This window comes from Aspergillus saccharolyticus, assembly GCF_003184585.1.
Source record: "Aspergillus saccharolyticus JOP 1030-1 unplaced genomic scaffold BP01scaffold_3, whole genome shotgun sequence".
Lineage (NCBI taxonomy): Eukaryota > Fungi > Ascomycota > Eurotiomycetes > Eurotiales > Aspergillaceae > Aspergillus > Aspergillus saccharolyticus.
This window is the reverse complement of record NW_020290613.1, coordinates 982117-1006687: the sequence shown is the minus strand read 5'-3', so window position 1 is coordinate 1006687 and position 24571 is coordinate 982117. Positions and strand designations below refer to the sequence as shown.

The 24571-nt window shown below is 52.7% G+C and overlaps 6 protein-coding genes across 6 annotated transcripts; 4 read left to right on the top strand and 2 right to left on the bottom strand.

Moving 5' to 3' along the window:
• The first annotated feature begins 67 nt into the window (after positions 1-67).
• BP01DRAFT_353360 (1-phosphatidylinositol-3-phosphate 5-kinase FAB1) lies at positions 68-8231 on the top strand. Its single transcript, XM_025574166.1, has one exon. It carries the CDS (start codon positions 436-438, stop codon positions 7741-7743), a length of 7308 nt encoding a protein of 2435 aa, XP_025435025.1. The 5' UTR covers positions 68-435; the 3' UTR covers positions 7744-8231.
• A 1057-nt stretch (positions 8232-9288) lies between these two features.
• BP01DRAFT_119252 (pyruvate kinase CDC19) lies at positions 9289-11874 on the bottom strand. The gene is made up of 9 exons (XM_025570377.1): positions 11862-11874; positions 11540-11678; positions 11421-11465; positions 11312-11358; positions 11177-11257; positions 11003-11124; positions 10071-10904; positions 9938-10019; positions 9289-9879 (listed from the first exon to the last, which is right to left on the bottom strand). Exons 2-9 carry the CDS (start codon positions 11661-11663, stop codon positions 9634-9636), a joined length of 1581 nt encoding a protein of 526 aa, XP_025435024.1. The 5' UTR covers positions 11664-11678; positions 11862-11874; the 3' UTR covers positions 9289-9633.
• A 3566-nt stretch (positions 11875-15440) lies between these two features.
• BP01DRAFT_362755 (F-box protein) lies at positions 15441-17325 on the bottom strand (the record flags this gene model as incomplete). The annotated part of the gene is made up of 4 exons (XM_025576238.1): positions 15441-15562; positions 15620-16292; positions 16338-16999; positions 17151-17325. The coding sequence occupies 4 exons, from the start codon at positions 17323-17325 to the stop codon at positions 15441-15443; spliced, it is 1632 nt and encodes a 543-aa protein (XP_025435023.1).
• A 550-nt stretch (positions 17326-17875) lies between these two features.
• BP01DRAFT_371221 (uncharacterized protein) lies at positions 17876-20224 on the top strand (the record flags this gene model as incomplete). Its single annotated transcript, XM_025576653.1, has 1 exon — positions 17876-20224. One exon carries the CDS (start codon positions 17876-17878, stop codon positions 20222-20224), a length of 2349 nt encoding a protein of 782 aa, XP_025435022.1.
• Positions 20225-21506: 1282 nt separating this feature from the next.
• BP01DRAFT_119023 (uncharacterized protein) lies at positions 21507-22501 on the top strand. Its single transcript, XM_025570376.1, has one exon. The coding sequence runs from the start codon at positions 21842-21844 to the stop codon at positions 22412-22414; it is 573 nt and encodes a 190-aa protein (XP_025435021.1). The 5' UTR covers positions 21507-21841; the 3' UTR covers positions 22415-22501.
• Positions 22502-22588: 87 nt separating this feature from the next.
• Positions 22589-24328, top strand: BP01DRAFT_362753 (uncharacterized protein; the record flags this gene model as incomplete). The annotated part of the gene is made up of 1 exon (XM_025576237.1): positions 22589-24328. The coding sequence occupies one exon, from the start codon at positions 22589-22591 to the stop codon at positions 24326-24328; it is 1740 nt and encodes a 579-aa protein (XP_025435020.1).
• Between the last annotated feature and the right edge of the window lie 243 nt (positions 24329-24571).

The following is a 24571-nucleotide window of genomic DNA, read 5'->3' as shown; positions in this document are numbered from 1 at the left end:
CTTCGGATCCCAATTCCTCAAGCGGCTTCTGCTTGTCCCTCCCTCCGACTTTGTCGCCGAGTCTAGACAATGAATCACCGAATTATCATTCAACATCCTCGTCTTCTCCACTTCTCCCCCGTTGTCACGGCAAAAGTCAAATCTCTGCCTTTTGTCTGCCTACTGTCCTCGACACGAACCGACAGTCTGACATCTCCCAGAACCCACTCCGTTATCAACATCTCCAGATGATGTGGAGTCGACCTCTCCATGCATGGATCCTCACCGCACAGACTCCGATCACCGAGCAACGCAGCTCCGCACCAGCAAGCTTCTCCAAATGCTTGCCATCCTTCACTCCTTCTAATTCTATGAGGCTGAACCTATAAGCTCCCCGCGAGAGACACTGAGTACCTCTTGTCTGTATTACCCGTGTGTGGACCTGACGGTGCCTGGATGGCATCTCAACGATCCCAGGGGACGTCGAGTCCATCCGCGTCGTCTGTCTTTCTTCCTCTCGGGCGCCGAGGCTCTCGAGCGTCTATTTCGACCCAGGCTGAACGCGAGAGCCTAAATGCGACTCTCGATCAAATTCATAGTGCCGCCTATCAGTCCGATACCCTTACCGTGTTTAATGACTTCACCACTCCACCAGCTCCAACCTCAGTCGTCGACGAGAAGAGCTTGTCAGGCGAGCTGCAAGGGGGGTTGAGCGGGCTCTATACTAGGTTTCGAACTTCGGTGGGTGGGATCGTCGGCGGGGTTGGGAAGACATCGAACAACACGTCTACCGACGAGTCTGGTCTGAAGAGTCCACCTCCGTCGGAACGCTCTTTCCCCAGGTTTGCTGCGGACTCGGTCGCTGAATCGCAGCAATATCATCCCGGCTCATCTCAAGGATCGAGGTTACATTCGCCAGTGCCTGGGAATCTCACAGCACAGAGCATCCCACACCCGTCCGGATTGGCTAGAAGCTCTCGGGTCTCTTCAAAGACAACAAGTATATCGTCAAAAGCCTCCGTCCTCCCACAACCGGCCCTGAAATCACCCGTTCCACCCTTGCCAAAGACTACAGGCAGTGCATTGGCTGTAGATCCTACAGTCACCGAAGTCCATGTAAACGCTGTCAAAGAACCGCATCTTCACTCTAGTAACACCTCGGCCAACTTTTCTACCAACAGCTTGCAGACAGTTGACTCCGCTGGTACGGATAAAGAAGAAGGCCTTTACACAGCATCTTTGAGTTCATCAGGTTGGAGCCAACGTCTTCCGAACTCCCCGCTTACGCAGATCAAGTCGCATTCTAGTGCCTACGATGGTCAGGAAATCAGCAGGTCTTCCACAGCGGGTAGCCAACCCTCGGATCATTTCCGAAGGTCAGATGGGCACATCACTCAGGAGATAGATTCCACTCTACCTGGCCCGTTGCGCAAGGCTAAGAGATCCGTTGACCTTGGTCCGGATGGTATATCGTTACCCCACGAACGACTGAGGTCGAACTCGTCCGCTTCTTTTAAGCCCGAGAGACCAATCGTCAACTCTGGCTCGAGGACAAACAGCGTCAGTCAAGTTTCGTCCCACGGAGAAGGGCCTTTGCCCGAAGGGAAATCGCCATCGGTCATCAATGTTGCAGTACCGTTGACTGATGGAAGCTCCCAGTCGAAGGAACCCGCGAGAGTATCGTTCAAGCAGAAGCCCGGCGACAGACTCTCTATATCAAGCGCAAGTCGCTTACCCGGCTATGTGGCCTCTCAAGCCTCGACCGGAGAAACCACCTCTGCGACGCCGATCCTGCCTCCGCTGAATACGGCTGTGGAACGAGTGTCTAGCCAGGACGGACGGAGCCGACGATCTCACGGTGGAGGCGACGGCGTTATGTCTCAGCTTAGAAGCAAATTACTCAGCAAGGAGTTCTGGATGCGAGATGAGAACGCAAAAGATTGTTTCCATTGTGGAGAAACGTTTTCCACTTTCAGGCGGAAGCATCACTGTCGGACGTGCGGCCAAATCTTTGATTCCAAATGTACACTTCTCATCCCGGGCGACAGGTTCAGCCAGCCTGGTACCATTCGTGTCTGCAAGCCCTGCGAGGCTATGATCAATGGTCACGACGATGATTCCTCCGAGTTCTCGGATAGTGAACAGAGCCCTATCGTGATCAATCCTCGGGTTTCCGAACTCGGTGCAAGTATATACTCACGGATGCCGCCTGATGATGACGACGCGTCTTCTATAATTTCTCAGTCTATCGAGCATGTGATGAAGACACCTACTATGGCTATTCCAGCGACGAGACGTGCCGGTGAAGGTCACAACCGCCGCTCTGCCGTCCTTGAAATTAGTCCGGATAGGCCATTGACCAGGCCAACCTCCTCGCGATCGCTCAAGTCCACACTAAGTGGCAGACCCCATTCCATGGGTCACAAGCGACACCACTCGCGTCAGCAGTATATCCGCAATTTCAAACCATTTCACGATGACAGGGCTCCATTTCAACGACGCCATGGAGATGACACTACTCGCGCACAGCGTCTTCCTGCGTTTCACAAGGACAACATCATTGATCCAGACTTAGCGCAATATCTTTCTGACGACGCGTCCAGTGGCGATGAGCAGCCGAATCTGTTGTCCGCAGTCTCTGAGGGATCATTGTCTAAAAGCGGCGGTGAGAGCGAGAGAACTACCTTCGGCGGGCTACTGGCTGCAATGAAAAAAGGTCGGTCGGCTTTTGGAGACCGCAGCACTACGAATCTGAATTTCTCTTACCGTGACGGTGATGAAGGAAGTCTCAGTAGTTCGAGAGCCGTAAATTTGCCTCGGGCTTCTCGGCGTCGCAATCTGAGCGTTGCGAGTAGTATTCATCAGCGGCACTCCCCGAGGGCATCTAAAGATAGCGTCTTTAACCCGCATGAACCGCCAAACGTTGCTCATGTCTTTTCTATAGGGTTAGCTCCGAGTGGGTTCAAGATGACAAGAAGCTCGTCCATGCGGGGAGCAGGCGCTCCACCGGTCGAATTGAATAAGGCTAGTCTGCAGCACGTCCGGCGACTTCTTCAACAACTCCTAGGCGATGCTTCAGTGCCTAATGCATCGAAGTGGGAAACAGCTCTCCTTCCGATTCTTTTGAAGGCAGCTGATGAAGTTGTTCCAGATGTACAAGGTGGCGATGACATGGACATTCGGCACTACATCAAACTTAAGAAGGTTTCAGGCGGTAGGCCCGGGGACACCTCATATGTGTCGGGTCTGGTCTTCACCAAGAACCTTGCTCTCAAAAGTATGCCACGAAGCATTCCGCAGCCTAAAATCTTGATCATTGCCTTTCCACTTGAATATGCACGACATCAGCAGCACTTCATGAGCCTGGAGCCTGTGATTCGTCAAGAACGAGAGTTCCTCGAGAATCTGGTCAGTCGCATTGCTGCTCTCCGACCGAACTTACTCCTGGTTGAGAAGAACGTGTCTGGTCTGGCTCTGGAATTGCTAAACAAAGCGAACATCGCGACTGCCTATAATGTAAAATCATCGGTCCTTGAGGCTGTGTCTCGATGTACTCAGACACGAATCATCACGTCGATGGACAAGCTTGTCACCACGCCTGTGACTAGTGACTGCGGCAGCTTCGACATCAAGACCTACGTGCATAAAGGTCGTAAAAAGACATACATGTACTTGTCCGGCTGTCGCAAAGAGCTTGGATGCACTATTGTCTTGCGCGGGGGTGACAACAATGTCCTAGCCAAGGTCAAGCGAATCGCTGAATTCATGGCGTATGTTGTGTACAATCTCAAGCTGGAAACTTGTTTAATGCGCGACGAGTTTGCTCAAATGCCTTCATTGCCCAATTCTGAGTCGGACAAAAGGAGCGAACCTGACGCAGAATCTGGCGAGAAGAAATCTAGTAATCTGTCGCAAGAGGCGTTAGCGTCTACAAGCGAGGCCAGCGAAGTACCAGACGACGTTCCAATGCCGACGTACTACGAAGAGATCATCCACGACCATGAAACAAAAATCCTCTCCGCCTCCCCATTTGTCAAATTTGAGCCGCCTTATCTGCTTGCAAGGGCTCGGGAGATGGAGCGCAGGTTAGCTTACCTGAAGCGTCTCCGCGACCAAGATCCCGATTCGGGATTGTCTGCAGATGAGAAAGCTAAGGCCCAAAAGTTCACCCTTATTACCCCTGAAATGGTCCATGAGGCACCGCAAGGGGCTCCACCGAAGGTCAAGGAGGTTTTGCGTGCAGCCCATGATGCTGAGTACGACAGAGCGCTTCATCATTACCAAACGCAGAAACGACAATGGGAAGCTTACGTAGCTGGAAGCGTCGGTCTTTTTGATCCTTACGCACATCAGAACATTGTCGTTCTCTTCAGCCTTGTCTGCACAACAACCTCGATTCCGTGTTCCGGGCCGGATCTCCTTGCCTTGGAGTACTACAATGAACATGGTGGGGACGCAATCTTTGAACCAGACTGCACGCTGGGGCAGTATGTGGAGGATATCTGTCTACATGCCAACGCAGTGTGTACGGCGAACGGCTGCGAGAAAAGAATGTTTGAGCATCACCGTCAGTACGTTCATGGCGAAGCTCAAATAAGTGTCTTCACCCAGCCATATCCCTCGAAGCTACGCGGCCTTCAGGATACGATCCTGATGTGGAGCTGCTGCAAGATCTGCGGTAATGAAACCCAGGTATTTCCGATGTCCGAGAGCACTTGGAAGTATTCCTTCGGGAAGTACTTGGAGCTCTCATTCTGGAACAAGAATCTTCATGCGCGAGCAGGCGTCTGCCCTCATGACTTGCAGCGGGATCATCTTCGTTTCTTTGGTTTCAAGGATGTCGCTATCCGCATTCATTACGATATGATCAATTTGCTCGAGATTATAGTTCCTCGTACTCGAGTTACTTGGAAAGTGGACAACGACCTGAAACTCAGAAATGAGATATACCAGAGAATGGAGCAACGGATCAACAGATTTATGACCTCGGTAAAATCCAGGTTGAAGAGCATCAACGTTGAAAGCGTGATCCCGAAATTAGTAGAAGACTGCAAGAAGGAGATTGAGAACCTGAATCGCAAGGCTAATGAGGATAGTGCCATGATTGTCAGGCAACTTCAAGAAATATACACTAACTCCCAGTACTGGGAGGTCATTCCTCTGAACGAAGTCCTACGAGCTGTTCAGGAAAAGGTGGTGGAATGGGATACTGCATTTGCCGAATTCGAAAAGAATTTCTTTCCTTCGGAGAAAGATATCCGACGTCTAGCAACTTTGCAACTCAAGAAAATCTTCTTAGACAGAGATGCTACCTCCATCACTTCGAATGAGGAAGTTCCAACAACCCCAACTGACACAGAGCCTGGAAATAGCCCTGAGTCAGAAAAGATCCGTCAAGCGCGCCGCATGACTCTGTCTCCTGAGAAGGCTCAGGATGTGCTCGTGTCCGTTGTCGAGGAGCACTCGAACAGGAAGGATGTTGCCCACAGCCAAGGAAGTGAGATGAGCAGGGAGGATTTAGACACATCAGCCATCTCAAGCAGCCCCGTGAGCTCACGGTTCTCACCTCCACAGGCCGAGCTCGCGGCGGAGAAAGAGGTCCAACATCTCGATCTTGCAACACCATTGGCTCAGCCTGAACAATTAGCTTTGGCGCCTTCTGTGGCAAGTTCTTTGGAGACCGTAGATACACACTCCCCTATGGCGACGCTAATGGTGCCTGACACAAAGGCTGCGGAGACTCCCCCTCCCGAAGATTCAGCTGCGCACGCAAGGAAGAAGAGTGAAGACACGTCTAAACTCAGCCCTCCGAGTCGCCTACCGTCGGCAATTCCACGGCCAGCCGAAGGTCTTCTTCGACGTGGTGGGAAATCGGCTTCTCCACCCCTGTTCCGCTCTCAGACACAACCCGTCCAGCCGCAGAAAGAGCTAGGGTTTGAAGGAGTTCCTACGAGGGGAATGAAGCTAGCACTTGGAAAACTGAACCCGCTGGACGGAACACCCAGTCCCCCCTTGGAATCCAAGCTCAAACCAGGTGACAAGAAGTTGTTTGGTCTCAACGCCCTGCGGAACGGTAGGATGACGCCGGGGCCATCATTCATTCCACGCTCAATTCCTAATAGAAGGGACTCACGGGTATCAAACCTGGCCAGGCACTTTGAGCAACTGAGCCGGGAGTTTGAAAAGGAACGTCAACGTGAAAGAGCCCAGCGCGCTGCTAAAGGGGCACATTCCAGAGCTTTCCCGCTTGCCTCGTCGAAGCCTATTGTGGAAGTGTATAAGAACGTCAGGGAGGCAGTAGAGGAGCGAGAGCCCTCTGGTGAAGGTGATGAGCTTCTATCGCGCATTTCCCTGGACCAGGCAAGCAGAAACAGCGAAGACTTACTGAGGAAGGACATGGAGGATACCAGGAAGGACTCCATTACTGATGAGCTGCCCGAAGCGAAACCGGGCGTCGAGGACGGTGCTCATGACGAGCATAATCTATCGGACGCTGAAGCCGAGGCGCACAGTGACGAAGAACGAACATTGACCGATGATCTGCAGCGGACTGATTCGAACGACGAGATCAAGGGGTCTCCAGAGGATGAGCAAATGGACCTCAAGGAGTTCCCGAAACACGAGAGAAGCACTCTCTTGAAAATGCTGACGAATTTCTGGTCTGAGCGCTCTGCCAGTGGCTGGACCCCTCTCGATTACCCACTGACCATGTCCGACCATGTTTTCGCTGATTGTGACATAATCGTGCGTGAGGATGAGCCCAGCTCACTGATAGCGTTCGCATTGGATTCGTCAGATTATAAGGAAAAGCTCACGGCTATACAACGACGCTATGAGGAGCCGGAGGAAAAGGTCACAAGCCCAGCGGAGGGCACAGAGGCCCTTGAGGAAACCCGGGTGGAACACGCACTTCTGCGGTCTACTGGCACACACCTGAAATATCAGTTTCAAGAGGGTCAGGCTAAGATGCTATGTAAGATCTTCTATGCCGAACAGTTCGACGCTCTGCGGAGAAAGTGCGGTGTTGCAGAGCGAATTGTGGAATCCCTCTCCCGATGTGCCAAGTGGGACTCTAAAGGAGGCAAGACGAAGTCTTTGTTCTTGAAGACCCTTGATGACCGCTTCATTCTCAAATCCCTGTCACCTATTGAAACCCAGGCGTTCTTGAAGTTTGCCCCCGCTTACTTTCAGATTATGTCTGAGGCTCTGTTCCACGAATTGCCATCCGCAATCGCCAAGATGTTTGGCTTCTATCAGGTCATCATCAAGAATCCTGCCACGGGGACTGAGTTCAATTGGTTCTTACTATTGATGGAGAACCTGTTCTACGACCGAGTCCCGACCAGAATCTTTGACCTCAAGGGCTCGATGAGAAACCGCAAAGTCCAGAGCACCGGAGAACGCAACGAGGTACTTCTCGACGAGAACATGGTCGACTTCATATATGAAACGCCCCTGTTTGTCCGGGAGCATTCGAAGAAATTGCTCAGCCAGAGCGTGTGGAACGACACTCTCTTTTTGGGTCGTCAGAACGTGATGGACTACTCGCTCATGATAGCTATCGACGAGAACCGATCAGAACTGGTGGTCGGAGTCATCGATTGCATTCGAACTTACACATGGGACAAGAAGCTCGAGTCATGGATCAAGGATCGTGGTTTTGCCGGCGGTGGCAAGAACCGGCCTACTGTCACCAGTCCGAAAGAGTATAAAAGTCGCTTTCGAGAGGCGATGGCTCGATATGTACTTCAAGCGCCAAGGTAGGTCCACACACTGTGAAGTATGCTCGCGATCCGTTATTGACTGTTTCTAGTTGCTGGCACCAGTTTCAGCAGCCCCAGGCCTTCCGCTACGCTCCGGTTGAGCACTATCCGAACCAGTCTAGTCACTCCGTCATGGACAGTGAGGCTGCTGAGGAGACACCACACTAATTTAGTCGGCCATGCGATCGAGGACTGAGAGATTTCATTTATCTGCATTGTCGACGTTTCATGAACGCTACACCCAGCATGCATACGGACACGACGATACGACACGAAGTGATGTATAAAAGAAGCGGCATTCCTTACACCTTGTTCTACTGCTGTTTCATTGTTTTGACCTGTTTCTTATTGGATTTTTTATGATGTGTGATGTGAGCGACTAAGCATGGAGAACACGAAGCGGCTTTGTTTGCATTTGCATATTACCCGAGCGCCATCCCGAAGAAGTAGCTCGGTACTTTCTTTGTTAATGTAATGAATGAAATGGAGGTAATAGAGATCAGCCAACGACCAGCGTTGCGCTGATTGAGCATCATGATTGTCTAGAGTGCTTCAAATATGCATAGATAGTAATTCCTTCCCCGGTTGGGGTTACTCAGAAGGAAGTACCTTTTAACAGCCAACCGGGCACCGGGCCGGGTTTTGGGGGTGGAAGGGGAAGAGCTTACCTCCTTCCCACATAATTGACTAACCTGAAGTACGCAGTAGTTACTCCCGTACTGTAAGAACTTCCGTTCTCCCGACTGATCCCGGGAATATTCGGGTGTCAACGCGGCATTTTGATTTGCCCTTCACCCACATGCTTGCTTTCTTCGTTTCTTCACTCCTTTCTTGTTCCCTCTGTGATTTTTTTACTTTTCCTTTTGCTTGTTTGCTGCTTGCTTCCTCGCAGTTCTCTCTTCGTCTTACCAGCTACAATTCCATGATGGTTGTATGCTTTGAGGAACACGCTTGCGAGCAGCAGCAGCATCCACCTCCACCGTCACAAGCACGTGTATACTAAACTCCCGACGGTCTCCATGGAAAGAAAAGAAACCCCTCGGGTCGTCGGGGTAAGCAGTTTCCCACCGCTATCTCTTCTTCTTGTTCTTCTTCTTCTTCTCCCCTGGCCTGTCTGCTCTTCCTGCACCTTCCTCTCCCCCTACCCCTACTGCCCGCGAATTTCGGTGGCTGCCCGTCGTCCCTCATCTTCCCCATGTCCCTTCCTTAGATTTCCCTTCCTCGCACAACTCTGCGCAGCATGCTCTTGCTCGCTCGGTCTCAAGACACAGCTCATGCTGCTGTGTCTTGGGTTGCGCTCACTCTACTAACATGAAACTATCACGGCTTACTGATACGTACAGAGTTCACCTGGACGTCGAGAATCGATTACTGAAACAAATATTGACAATGTTGCAGAAGGACTAATTTATTCTAGCTTTTGGAAGTGATGTGAATCGCAAGCATCTGAGGGAGAAGAAACAAAGAGAAGATCCACCCGAGCATGGACTATGGCTTAATATTTCGAGTCATGTCACAAGAAAATGGCAGGCAGATCACAACTGGCACTGTACCCTCCAGTCGTTTTTCCCACCCCAGCACGTGCGCCGTCGGGGAGCAAAAGAAGATAGAAGGAGTCTAGCAAACCCCGCGAGGAAGCACTCCAGGTGCTGCACGATCCATACCTCGCCCCGACTCATGAAACGAACCCGGGCAGTGGACGCTTCCTGGATTTTATGCCCACTGCTCAGGGGGGTTCTCCGTCATCCGTCATCGTCGCCTTGTGAAAATCAAAGAACACCATATGCTACGATATATCCAGAGATACAACACCCTCGGCGCGTTATTATCCAATCGTGGTCGTTCATCGCATCATCCACCGGTTTGGAGCCGGTTACCTGGAGAACAAAATTTACTCAGACAGGCCGAGGTTCTCCTCAGCAGGGACCACACGGATGGTGTTAGTGTGGCCCTGGCCACCGCGCCAGCCCTGGACACAGACAATGTTGTCGCCCTTGTTGATGATGCCGAGCTTGAGACCGTGGTTGATACCCCACTTGAGGCGGCGGTCAACATCCTCTTGCCAGACCTTGACGTTGAAGTCGGGCTTCTTCTCGGGGAAGAGGAAGGGCCAGACACCACGGTACAGGTGGGAGTACTGCAAAGAGTTAGTCAGCATACACGACAATGCGAACGCACACGGCAGTTCGACTTACCCGGGTGGCCTTATCGTTACGGGAGACCATGATGATGGGGCAGACGGGGCGGTACTTGGAGACGAGACGAGCAGTTTGGCCGCTGGGTCACATGTCAACACATTATTCCATCTAACGGAAGCGCGATTCTTACCTAGTGGTCAAGACAATGATAGCACCAGCGTTGAGTTCCAGACTAGCGCTGACAGCGGCCATGGCAATGGACTCGACGGTGTCAGTGGGGCGGGGAGCCAGGTTGCGGAGCTCATCGAAGACGTTGAAGTGGGGGATGGCGACTTCGGCGAGCAAGCACGTCTCGGACATCATCTTGACGGCCTCCGCGGGGTAGGAACCCTTGGCGGTCTCACCGGACAACATGACACAGTCGGCACCGTCAAGAACGGCGTTGGCGACATCAGACACCTCAGCACGGGTGGGGCGGGGGTTGTAGGTCATGGACTCGAGCATCTGGGTGGCGCAGATGACGGGCTTACCCTTGATGTTACACTTGGCGATCATCATCTTTTGAGCGATGAACACCTTGGGGGCGGGGATCTCGATACCGAGGTCACCACGGGCGACCATGACACCGTCGGTCTCCTCGAGAATCTCATCGAAGTTGTTGACACCCTGCTGGTTCTCGATCTTGGCAATGATCTGGATCTCCTTACCCTCCTCGCCGAGGACCTCACGGATCTGGCGGATGTCGCTACCGCGGCGGATGAAGGAAGCGAAGACCATGTCGACGTCGTTCTTGACACCGAACTTCAGGTCGGCAATATCCTTCTCGGACAAAGCGGGAAGGTCGACATCAGTGCCGGGCAAGTTGACACCCTTGCGGGAAGAGATGTTGCCGTTGTTCAAGCACTTGACACGCAGGGTCTTGTCATCTACAACCTCCAGAACCTCGAAGGACAGGATACCGTCATCAACATAGATGAGCTTGCCAGGAGCAATCACCTTGGTGATGTTCTTGTAGTCAAGGTACCTGTATGCAGGTGAATTAGTCTCAATTGACTCCAGCGCACTCCGCGGGCCAGAGATGACCTGGGCGAATTGCGAGGACAACGCAGCAAAATGACTTACATGTTCTTGTCGTCACTGGCAGTAGCATATTGCTCATCGGTGGTGATGTTCAGCTCATGGCCAGCCTTGATGGGGATGTCGGCGTCGCCGGGGGTGTTTCCGGTGCGGATCTCAGGTCCTTTCTACGGTCGGGTCAGATGCGCGCTTCCAAAACCTGATAACGGAAGCACTTACGGTGTCGAGAGCAATGGCCAGGGGACGACCAGCCTGAACGCGAGCAGCCTCGCGCGCGTTGTCGATGACGGATTGGTGGTACTATCAGAATCAGCATCGGAACCGATTGGTGATTACTCCCAATCAATAACCCACCTCATAAGAACCGTGAGAGAAGTTCATGCGAACAACGTTAAGACCGGCTGATTTTACAGGTTAGTTTTCCCAGATCTCGTGCGGTCGGGTTGGGACCACGCATTCGTACCTCTGCGGAGCATGTTGATCTTCTCAGCGGAGTTGGTCTTGGGACCTAAAAACAGGGCATTGTCAGTTGAAGCTCTACCGGATGAAAATCAATGCAGAGCTTTGGAAAGATGGGCGTACCGATGGTTCCAATGATGGAAGTGCGGCGGAAGTTCTTGGAGGGGACCATCTCCGTGTTCAGCTTGGAGTGCCACTCCAGCTTCATACGGTTGCTCAGATGGTCGAGAGAAGAAGTGGCGGCCATTTTGGATGATAGTCTCTACTGAAAATGAAGGGAAAGTATCAGAAGAGGTCAGGAGAGATGAAGGAGGAAGAAAGGGTTGAAGAAAGAGGGAGGAAGAGGAGGAAGAAAGAGAAGGGAAGAAGAGAGAAGTGGGGTGGGTTGGTGGTGGGTGGGAGGAAAGATAGGGAGGGAAAGAAGAAAAGATGAGCGGCGGCGGACCCGGTGAGAAGCACGACTAGTACTGTAAGTTTACTCGAATTAGTACAACCTACTCCGAGTACAAATGGATGGCTGGTGGCCCGTCCGTTGTCCGTTTTGGTCTGGGAAAAATGTTGGCAGCCGTTTTTTCCACTTGCTCGACAAAGTTCAGTTTCCACCTCTTTTCTCGGTCGGTTCCCCACGGGTAGCTCCCTACTCCGTAGGAAGTTACCCTTCGTTTTCAATTGCTATTATTAATGGGTTTGTTGTGCATGGCAACTCTATCTAAGTCTCTATCTACACTTTGCATACTGTAACACGGTGTTGTAGCGCCGCCAACCGGAGCGGAACCCTCAGGCACACCTCTGTCGCAGCTCTCCCAATTCGGTTGAGAGATCTGTCTTCCCAAGTTTACACCGTACTATCAGTCAGTAGGTCTCCATCAATTATACTCAGTCAGACCACCCAGACTCAATCGACATGTCCCGATGGATCATGGGCCACATGACAAAACCACTGGAGGAGACTCAATCCCCACCATGAACGTCCCTCGATCAATCAGGTGCCGCACAGGACGAATATCCCATCCTTTTGCTGGGAGCGGGCCATAGGGCTGAACGGTAGTAGTACTGCAGAGTAGTTAGTGCCAGTGCGATTTTCAAACATGGTCATGTCTGGAGGCATGCTGAACCTTGCCAGCAAATCTCTGGGTTCCTGTGTGTGCAACAATTCTTCCGGGAACTCGATGATCGGAGACCTCCGTCACACCTTCAGTCACTGTGACGAAGAGGGGAGACTCTCCTTCTGCGCAAGCTAACCACGTACATCCGAGCATGATTGCCTTACTCTTCATTTACCACAGAAGTCCGGAAACTCGAATACAAGAATCACAGTATCATTTCAATCAGTGTCCTAAATTTCAGGGTTCCTTCTTCTTCTTCTTATCTCTGATTGGCTCAAGTCAAACTCGCCAACCAGCCATCTCCGATGTCTCGATAGAGAGCCCAGGCAATCGGTTGCCGACTCGGGACTCCCGGTGAAACTTTGGGTCGAGCGAGCTCGCTTCCTCTGGTTGCCTCAGAGACCAGGCAGCACTTGGGTTTCTCCGTCAACTCCGGTTGCGCGGGGTTTCTCTGCCCGGCACCCACGGCAATTACTCTGATTCAAACATGACTTATGCCATAGATGTTAGTTAGTTGGTTATGTTTGTTGAAGCAGGACTCGGGCATGTGTGGTTCTTCTCAGGTGGGTATCTTGTTCGACGTTGAAGTGTGAACCTTGGCTTGTGTGTTGCATTTGGTGTTCGTCTGCTGTCTCTGGTCAAGACTGGCAGACCCCATATCTACTACCATAGCAGTCAACATACTAGCCCTCCTCAAAGTGAGCTTATACCTTCGGCTTCTATTGGATAAAAGCATCCGTGCATTTGTCCCCATCCTCCTTGAAACTCTCATCAGGGACACCACATTATATTTCAGTACCGAACGTACCCCCTGTCTACGCATCTACACAAATACGCAAACAGCAACCTGAAACCCATATAACAAATTCCATTGAAGACGACAATACCATTAGCAGTCCCCTTTTCATCTTCTCACTAATATTTGACGCAGACGTATAGAGCCTTGTACTGTACCATGAATCAACAACAATACTCCTAGTTCCTCCCCTCACCCCTCACCCTCCGCAAACGGACAGCGCAACACACAGCCACAACAACCCCTCCTTCCCCCTCCTAGCAAATAAGCCAGCCACCCAGCATATGCGCCACACGACACCCGAACCACCAGCTGCTCCAGGCAACGCCCGCATCCCCACCGCCTTTCTCTTCCCGGCAACCCGCCGCTCAGTTGCTGCTGTGGGTTGTGGTGAATCACTTTTGCCCACGTCATGTGCCGTCAAAGCACGTGAACCCGTCCGTCCTATTCTCCTCATCTGCCACCATCAGTTGATCATCACCACCACCGCCTGCCTCCCCGTCCTCCTCGTTCCTTCTCCGCTCCGCACAACATCAACTGATAAGCTATCCCACTGGCAGCGCTGCGCTTTGCCACAACTTCAAGTTCATAGACGTGAGTGGGAACTTCCCCCTCGTTCGAGCGAGGGTTAGTTAGCTGACAGCGCAGATTAGAGCAGAGCAGGGTGTTTCGAAAACGTCTGACGAAGAACGGCCCCTTCCCCCCTTCGCGCGTCTTCTCTTCGGATCTTCTCATATCGTGTGGTCGACGTGAGACTTCGGATCTTATATCACTATTGTTCCTACCCATACCTCGCAGAAACTTATAGTCAAGATGGTGTGTTTTTGTCTTTCTGCGCCTTGCACTTGCAAGCGGGGGAAACCGAACCGAGAGAACTCGAAATACTGATTCTTGGAATGTGTTAAACGGCTTAGTTGGGACGTCTCAGTCACTACGCTTTCGATGCGGTACTCAGTATGTTTAACTCTCCTCAAATCGCCCGTGTTTTTGTTTGTTTGTTACTACCCCGGGGGATATCGCTAACATGCCGATCTCGCTCTTCAGTCTCCGCCTTCCTGGCCGGTATCAAGCGCTCGACTGGATTAACGTAATAACTCTCCCTGCCTATCCCCCAAAGACGGCTTGCGCACTGCAGGACAAAAGAGATCACGATGAGCTATGGTTACTCTTGCCTTATACAACATCAAAACGCTAACTCCTGCTCCTCACGCCTGCCCCCGTCCCGGGTTGTGCGTGGGGGTCCTTCACAGCCCCAGTCTCGAAACCGACAAGATCACCGATAACAAGGATTTCAAACAGTGGATCGACAAGTACCTTGGTGTGGGTGAGTGGGTGATGGACCAGTCCGTTGCGGTCCTGGGGTCGACCAGCTGGTTCGAGCGGAGACGGTAGATGCGCGTCGTCATCGGCCGATGAGTCGGCCTCCTTCCTTTCCTCCTGTCCCGACGTAGATGATGTGCCTGGCTCGGTGAGAGTGAGGCTACGATGCTAGAATCGTGTAGCGCCCTTCTACGAGCCTGTTTCGGTGATGACTGGCAGATCTTCCCCCCTCCCCATCACAACTGGATGATCCTCCATTCGCTCTAGTCGGTTTCACATAATCGATGGTCCGCGCAATCCTGTCACAGTCTCGGCTATTGTTTCATCAACAGATCATGGCGTTGGGAATGTCCTTCAATATCTGTATACCTTGTGTCGTTTCTTCGCTCGTGTCTTGACACCAGCGCCCCGGCCCAATGCTCCTCGCCACCAATGTACATATAACCAAGTCAACAGCAAAGAAGCATCCCGTCATCTCTGCTCATTCTACCAACCATTGACTTGTATCTTGGCTACAGCCATCTTCCGTCTTGTGGTTGGGTCACCCAGTGTGCTGTAGCGGTTGCGTCGCGTCTGACGTGCTTCATGTCTTGCCTCGTGAAAGCCAGAATCTTTCTGCCAGCGCGAGGGTACATACTGCGTCATGCTGCCCGGCTCTGGCTTTTTTCCGTTACCTCAAAGGATAACGTACTTGAATATTCATACCACCAGAGGGATGCAGTTTGAAGGTCCGTCGACCATGAAATTGGAGCGGAGTAGATATATGACATGATTCGCTCACACGGTAAAAGTAAGGATTGCTTCACGTTTGTAGGAGGGCATCTATATCGAGTCGGCGGTAGTAAGAAATATGGCCCATCGTTTCCCAATAATGAGCCACACAGTCTGTTGAAAGTAGGATCAGCTGGGAGGAGATAAACGTGTCTTGACATCCGGTTAGTAGGTCATTCAACCTCAGTTGAGAGTCAATGGTGTACTTACCATCACGGAAGCCGAGGCCCGCCACATGGCCTCGGCTGCGCACAATCCTTGCCCCTTGGAAAAGGCCTTCGTCGGCGATACGCACCAGGCCTTCAGGCCCGATTTCGTCCGCTGCGAACGAGATCTCCCCACGGGGTACATTAGGATCACCTGTTAATTTGACAGCCTCTAGGCTGCCCTGCAGCGTCGGCTCGTCGCCATCAGACGGCTGGGCCGCGCTAGGCGATTCATTCCGGCGGTCGCGTTGGAGGATGAGCAGAAACTCGCACCCATGGGCTGAATAATCGCCGACCCAAATGCCTTGATAGGGTTTGCGCTCAGTCGGCGTATACACTTCGGGGTCAAGCGTGGCGAAGGTCGAGAGGGTCTCGTTGCGCCCTGCCGTGAATATAGGAATCCCTAGCCGGAAATGCGCCCATCTCCGGATCCGGAACCCGTACTCGGACATCTCCTCCAGCCGTCGAGGGTTACGCTCCCAGTCCGGTAACTGCAGTTCCACGTCGCGATAGACTCGGTGAGTACTTGGAATCGTCGGTGGTGGCCACTGTTTACTGGCATCGAGGTTTGGCGGCAGATATTTGGAGCAGGGTGAGAATGCATTGAAGACATGCTGCATCTCCAGAGGCATCGGCATGCGAATCTCGCCGTGCAGATAGTGTGGCCGCCCCTCGCGCTGGGTTTTCAGGAGAAGGACGGGGTCGTCCAACCATAGACTTACCCTGGGATCGAAGCTCTGGATGATCACGTCTGGGTTCCAGTCCCATATTTGGAACTGGTGAGAGCGGCGCTCTGCGATCACCCGGTATGCCTCGATGACTCCTCGCCGATGATCATAGCGCGCCAGAATCAGATTTCCCGTATGCTCGGTGTCGGAGAACCAGATTTTATGCTTCGGAATAAACCAACAGGGATGGTGGGCAATGTAGAGGCTACGAAAGGAGTCGAACAGACCAGGGTCATGGATCGGCTCGGGTAAATAAGAGTTGATCAGATTTAACCACAGCAGCTCGTTGTCGACGTGCTCAGCGAGAGAGCGACATGTGACGGCTACACGAGCCAGCTCTTGCGCTGAAAGATAAGACAAAATCTGCTGGACAAGTTCAGGCGGCAGCGTCAAAATGGAGCCTTCCATAATGATATCTTCGGCTTCGGAGGTAAGGTCGGCGATCGACGACTGGAGGCCGTTTTTCTGATGTGTCGAGCTCTGTGGTGGTTCACCGAAGGCAATCTGCCTCGAGTACCAATCTGCAGACGCAGTGGCCATCGCAGTAGTGGCTCGGGCGGGAAGGGGGCAAACAGGAGGGCAATGGAGAGTGAACGGAGCTTGTGGTAAGGCGCCCAAATGATTAGTATTGTGTGGTTGGCAGAGGGAGTTGGGTTCTGGGAAAAGATATCTAGTAGACAAAGACGATCGGCTGCATGTTCAGGTTAGTCTCGGACGATGCGATGTTGCTACGTCCGACTGGCGAGGGGAAGAGGGCCAGATCGCATGACATCACCCGCAGTAGGCCCGCATCACCTCATCACCCACGCAGCAGAGACCGTGCAACGCTGTTACCACGACAGTTGTCTCGGAGCCATGTAAGGGGAGCTCGCGCAATTGTCTTTGAGTCAGAGTCTGCAGTGACTTTCATCAATGGGAACAAACATAGCAATGATTGATCGATTAATCCCAGTGCAGAGCCCAGTTCTTTTGCTGACTGCATGCTGTGCGGGCGATAAGATAGCAGCAGCAGCAGCAGCCATGTCTTCTTGATAAGTGCCCGACCTATTATCCACCAATTGAACAGCCGTCCAGCTGATGACACAGAATCGCTGTCATTAAGTTAACTACTTACCTAGTTAACTACAATTATGAAGGACTCCACATCCCTCGGCCAAAATTGCCGGCCTCAATCGCCAGCCACGGGGACAGTCACCTGATCAAACTGATTACTGATACCTGAGGCGCAAGGCACCTCCGAGGGGCCGTTGTTTACGAATTCCCAATCAGGAATCACGCGTAAGGAACTGAACTTAGGCACGATCCACCCCTTACCTGATGGGGTAAAACCATATCAAAATATACTCCCCCCTGTTGCCTGCGATTCCATACTTTGTCGCGCTCTGTTGCCTTCGTTGCTAAGTGGTATAAACTATCAAAACTTCCATGTGTTGGAATTTCGGGACTGGACTCTCATTCTGATTTTCTTTACTGTTGACTGTACAACCTTGAGCGCATAAACCCCTTCCCCCCTCCAGCCCAATAAGTACGCAATGGTCGTGGAGACAAGACAGCAGTCCGGGCGCAAACGCCGGGTCGGTTCTGTTTCCGGTCCAGAGCCTCAACTCTCAGCCTGTCATCGAGCGACTCGTCAAACTAGTAATGGCTCCAAGACCCCGCGACAGTCTCGGAAAAAGGTCCGCTTCTCCGATCCAGGCCCCCAGCTGCACAATGGCTCAGACTATGGGACTGGGCTCACCCCCGCCATGCTACGCACCTCTTTCGAAGAACGAGCAGATATAGATCCGTTGAATAGCTCCCCGAGTCGCCGCGCACGACGCCGTTCGACCCCACTCCCGCGAGCCCGCTCTCAATCGAGCTCACCGGCAGCCTCACAATCAGCAAAGTCGGAAGTGGTCGTTCAATTTACGCCACTTCGACAACTCCTGGACTCGCGGACTCAACGGAGAATCCGGCGAGTAGGGTTGAGCGATGAGATCAACCAGTTGGAGCGTGAGAAGAGGGACGTTGCACGATTTGAGCGGACCGTGCAGTCATTGCTCCGAGAACGTGACTTGTTGAAACAGGAGTTAGAATCAGCCAAACGAACCGAGGGCAGCTCAGAGGCTGCCTCGCTCGAGTCGCTTGACGAACGAGCACGCGCCCTCCCTCATTCACTAGCCGAGCATCTGGAGTCTGAGGATCGTCGTTTGAGAAATGAACTATGCTTTGCCAGAGATGATCAGGTAGACACCGTCAGCGTGGCTAACACAGAGAGCGACACAATCATCATCAATGAAAGCGCACTCGGCGACGAAACAATGCTCATGTCGACCTCCCCAGATCCGAGATCCTTGAAGGGAAAGAGCCAATGTTTTAGTTCCCATGACTATAGGCTTTTGCGAAGTGGGAGTCCGAATGCCGATGCGGATACCCAAGTTTCCCTTGCTGGCCATGACTCAGATGCAGAGATGAGTGGCCTATATGCAGACCTAGAAGCCGCCCGAAGAGAAAAACGGGCTCTTTTTGAAGCTTGTCGATTTCGCATTGGGTCCTTCAGTGGGACAGCCCTTGAGCCTCATCTCCATCGAGCCTCCCCACCACCAGACTTCGTAGACCATCTGATACCCAGTCTGAATCAGACACTGGGTCGAGCTTCGGATGCCACGGAATCCTTGAATTCCATCAAGGAAGAATTGTCGGGTCTGGGGTTTCCAGGAGGACACACTGAAGAGATCGTCTCTGAGATGCGCGACCAATTTCGTTCTGCGCGCTTGCGTCTCGAACGAGCATTACCGGGAGAGACACCGAATATCGGTCTCAATGACGGCTGTGCTACTCTAAGTGCGCTGGTCAAACGTGTTGAGGTGCTGATAAGGGACCTAGGAGATGAGCAAGCAAGAGCGTCAGGATCGGGTGATCGCGAAAGGGTCCTCCGTGGCCAATTCGACATCCTCCTGGCTCGTTATGAAGACGCGAGCAAGAAGATTACTGACCTGGAAGAGTCTATTGCCAGCTCTGCCAGTGACATGCTTCATACACGGATGCGGATGCGCGAACTAGAGAAGGAAGGCGAGAAACAAGCTGTGGGCATTGATCGCCTCAATACTGCACTTGGAAGGTATCGCGAGGAGATCAAGGGACTAGAAACACTGGTCACCGAACTGGAGTCAGATAAAGCCAGGAACAGTGAGATCCACAGTCAGCAGGTGTCCAAGCTTCAGTCACAGGTCACGGAGCAAGAAAGCGCCCGTTGTGCCGCCGAGACCAAGGTTGCAGAGTGTCAGGCGCGCATTCGGGCGTTAGAAGGCACCGTCGAACAGAATCGCACGCGATCGTGCGAATTGACTGCCAAAGTGGAAGAGTTGGAATCGGCGCGTCAGAAGGCAATTGAGGATCTCAAGCAGGAAGCAGCGGAGCAACTTCAGCGATGCGACAAGGAAGTCGGATCCCTCAACGTCGTCGTGGCAGAGCTCAACACCTCCCTTGCAGAGGCCAAGTCAGAGATCGATCGTTTGCGGCAGAGCAACGTGGGCTTGGAGCACCAGCTGCAGCTCGAGATGGAGGCCAGAGACAACCTCCTGGAGACATGGGCTGCGGAGCAAGCGCGTGCATTCACCTTCATGAAAGATACGGTCAGCAACGAACGTCGCAAGGCTAAGGTCCGCGCCGCCAATTGGGAGCTTCAGTCCGACGAGCTGCATTCGGAGAGTACAACTCTGGGCAGCGAGCCTATCACCCCAGTCAGCATTACCAAATATGTCGATGTCGAGGTCGGCCGGGGTAAACACCGTAAGCGCCTGGACAGCGGGATTGGCATTCTCACGGACGAGCCTGATGGGGTTGTTGATGGGGTCGCGGATATGCAGGTGTTGCTGCCTTCGGACCCGGCTGACCTATAAGCATTTGGTGCTTACAAGGCTGTTCTAACCTAAAAATTGGGGCTTTTTACCTGAATGAAATGACTGTCGGAGTGCATTTATAGATGATACCTGTTTTACTTGATCTTGTTTTGCGCATTGCTGGTTGGACCTGATTTATGATGATTCAAACTATAAATTTGAAATTATTGTTACGAGGCGCATCATCTCATCATCCTGCTTATGATACCAGATCACTATCATGAGTAGACATCAAGTTGATTATACATACCCTACGACCTACCAGATTTAGATGATGAACAGAAGATGATGCTGTTCATTTCAACTTCATGCCTTGGATAAGGTTGATCCCGCGTGGGGGCGGAAGGGTTGGCCCGGCAAACGATTGTTGTGTCTTGCTTTGAGTACGAGTACGGAGTACTGTGTGTATGAATACTTTTGTATGTTGACTTTGTGTGAAACGTCCAAGTCATGATCGAAGCAATTGCAAGACTAAGTCAGTAAAACATCTTGTGCACGGCCACGCAAACCAGCGCAATATCTCCCTGGACAGTCACTCGCAGAGCAACACAGAAAAGGAGGTGTTGAGTGTCACCTGTCATCTCTGGGCGACCGGGGGGTTGGTCAGAATCCTTCATTAGAGCAAGCACTAAAAGCCAGCAGAATCCTTCGACGAATATTTCTAGAAAAGCACTAAAGCACAGTCCGGTGTCAATGGTATTACGATCGTCTCCATCGTTTGGTTCCAATCCTGCGACCCTTTTTTTTTTCAATTTTTTGTTCTCTAATGCAGGGACACGATGGCCAGGTACCAAAGCAGAGCCACCACAACATGCAATTGTCATGTGGGAAGCACTGAACCAATATGACCCCCCGACTGTCAGTGCCAACAATGCCATACATACATAAGCGTTATTGCGGACCGCTTGGAGGGGATGGCACATGTCTCCTGACCACCCTGTGTTCATTACTAAGGAAAGCTAAGGGCCATGCTGGCCCGGGGGGAAGGGTGTCTGTCTGCAAGTGCTGGGAAGCGATGCATGCAGTGTCGCATGTGCGTATGTGTGTGTGCCTTTCAGACAGTGGTGATGGACCATGGCTTCTAATTCGCTCGAGGGAGCTGCAAGCTGGCCTTTAGGGGTGTGGGGAGACGTCGGCGCACTGCAGGAGATTGCAGGGAGCTCGGCCACTAGTAGTAGTAGTATACAGATACAGAAGAGAGAATAGCGCGCGTCTGAATCGAGAGTTTCCATCCGGGGAGGAGGGGAGAGGGGCGGATTTATGCGACAATGGGTTAAGTTAGGTCTGTTTCTGGCTGAAGCAGGTTGAATTCGGGTGGAAAAGAACAGGTTCCAAGCACTGAGTTGACCGTTTCATAGTCCCCAGAGGGCCGTTTCATGCGGCTTCGATCTGCGTCAGCAATGACCTTCGAGGGGAGAGGGAGATGAGAAAGCTGTTGGCAATAGCGTCATCATTTGTTCAAGGGCGCCAAGGGTGAAAAGGATCGAGAGAGAAAGTTGACCACCGCTTTACTCCGTGAGGGAGACCAATAGTGCATGAGACTATTTATTGCAATAGTCTCATCTCCAGCGAGGATAAGAAGGAGAAAAGAAGGAAGAGAGGGATGGATAATTGGAAATGAACTATGACTGTATGTTAAAATGTATAGTTGTTCTTTACTGTTCTTTCGTTTCTTGTTTCAATCAATGTGAAGCCGCGGATCCGACCCCTGAAAACCGCGTGCCTGAGGCTGCCGCCACTTTTCTTACTCCACTTTTCGACCCGTTCTCGCCTTTTGCTTCCCTTCCTTTCTCCTCCTGCTCCTCTTTCTTCTACGGCTCTTGCTGTTGTTGCTGCTCTCTTCTTCCTCTTCTTCCTCTTCTTCCTCTTTCCCTCCTTCGTCGTCTCTCTTCACATTTCTCTTATTCTTACCTGGGTGTGGTTGTTGCTGAGAACATCGCAAGCCCCCCTGCTTGGATCATTGGCATTCCTCCATGCTCACCACCATGGTTCTATTTCCTCCCATCTCTGACCTGTCTCACTAGCTTTGGGAAACCCCCCCCCCACCACCACAAACCCGAACCACGTCTCCCTCCCGTTTGGTTTGTTGTTGTTGTTGTTGGCCTCTGTTTATATCACGTCACACGCTCTCTCCTGGAGCGCGTTCGAACTTCCTCCTTTGTAGCTTCACTGCTATCCTTCTGCCATTGATCGTCTCTACTATTATCTACGCCCTTGCCTGCCTCCCTTTTCGTCTCCTCCCCCCGTCAACTCCGCTCCCTCCGTCGATCCCCTGGCATCCGCCCGGTCGGGACGATCCGCACACTCCAGTTGTCTCCTGACATCTCGCGCCCGCACTTCTTTTATTACCGACCAGCAATCATCATGAATGACACCGGCGGTCATCCAGGCGTGCGGAGCCTGCTTGCTAAGTTCGAAAACAACCAGACCAGTGCTCCCTCACCACCATCGCGAGGCCGGTCACCCGCTGGCTCTGATAACTCGGGTTCGGTGAGGCCTCTGTCCAAAGTCCGTGCGAGCTTCGTTGCTGTCGACGGGGCCACCCAGCCCAATCCCCTTGCGGGTCTGCGCAGTGTCAGTGTGCGCAGCGACAGCCCGGCCGGCCCGACTCGAGTGAGGAGCTTTCACTCGGACGACATGGAAGGTGGATTGAAGAGCCCGCTATCTCCTACGGGAAACGGGTTCTCGTGGAGAACCTCTGCTCCGTCAGCGACAGAGTCTGAGATAGCACCAAAGCCCACCGTGGAAAAAGTTGCTACGCCTGTTGTGGAGGAAGCCAAGCCCTCGGAGGATAAAGAGAACACTCCTGCCGATGATACTACCGAGCCCACTGCAGCCGTATCAAACACCCCATCGCCAAAGAAACCCGCAGCCCCGCGCCCAGCTGCGATTCAGGTAGCCAAAAGGGCGGCTCCTGCGAAGCCTGCTGCGAAGTCGCCTGCCCATCCTCGTACGCCAACCTCCCCAGCCAAGCCTGCCGACCATACGACCAGAACTATCCGCACGTCCAGACCATCTTCCAACGCGAAGCCTACTTCGCTCGAGCCAGCTAAGACTGCAACTCATAAGTCAAGCCGGGCATCTTTGAACCCCCCGACTAAGCCTGCCACCCGAACCGTGCGTCCTTCTGCGTCAGCAAGAGACTTGACTAAGCCGACGGCCTCGAGTGCTTCTCGCACCACTCGACAGGTGTCTACGTCAACTCGCCCTTCGGCCCCCACGTCGACCGCAACGGCGGCGGCCAAGAAGGCGCCCGCAGCCACGCCTGCTGCTCCCCTATCGCGCAAGCCCTCTTCACTGAAGAATGCAAGCACCACCACGCAGCGTCGCGCCATCACTCCGACTGCGGCCAGTCTGCGCAAGCAAGCCCCTCGCGCCTCCCCTCCTGAGAGACCACACTCACGAACGAGCACCACCAGCTCTAAGCCAGTGGATGAGGGCTTCTTGGCAAGAATGATGCGTCCGACAGCAAGTTCTGCCAGCAAGTCGCATGACAAGGTGGAGATCAAGAGTCCTCCACGCCCGGCCAAAACAGTTCAAGCTCCGCGGCGGGTTCCTTCCAAGCTGGAAAGTCGTCCACCACGCCTGACCAAGCCTGATCATGGCAAGCAGCATGGAGCCTCCGCCGAGCCGCAGAAGCCTAAGCCCAAGCCCGAGCAAGATACTTCCACGGAGGAAACAGCGAAGTCGCATGCGGCCCTTCAGGCGCAGCTTGCAGAGCCCGAGGCCAACGTATCCGAGGAGACTCCTATCCAGACATTGGCGGTTGACGAGGAGCCTAAGCCGCTAGTGGTGGAAGAGGTTGCTGCCCCTGTGACGGAAGCCCCAGCTGAGAGTGCCGTCATCTCCAATGGCGTCGAGACCACCGAGCAGCCGGCTCCCATTCAGGAGCACGTTGTTGAATCTCTCCCTTCCGTTTCCGAAGATGACGCCGTTTCGGTCGCTGAGCCGCCCGCAAATGATGCTCCTGAGCCGGAGACTTCGGCTGAGAAGGTTGCACCTGTTGAAGGTCATGCGGATCCTGCCACTGAGACCTCTGAACAGACACCCATGAAGGCTTCCGACGAGGTCGACCTTGATATGGATAAGCTTGCTCTCAACTGAGGCGGACCGGAGAGTCGGACCGTCAGCAACATGACTGCTAGCTGCACTCGGGCTCGAATAAAAACAATCTTAGATACTCTTCGTTTCTCGTTACATATCTTTCTTATACCCTTGGTAATTGTGATGTGACCAGGTACCTGTGCTTGTTCCCACATGCCTCTTTTTGCTAGTCCACTGCCTGCTTCCCGTTCCTCATTTTTGCTTCTCTTCTTTCGTTTCTAGCAAGCTACTTGTTCTCTCCGA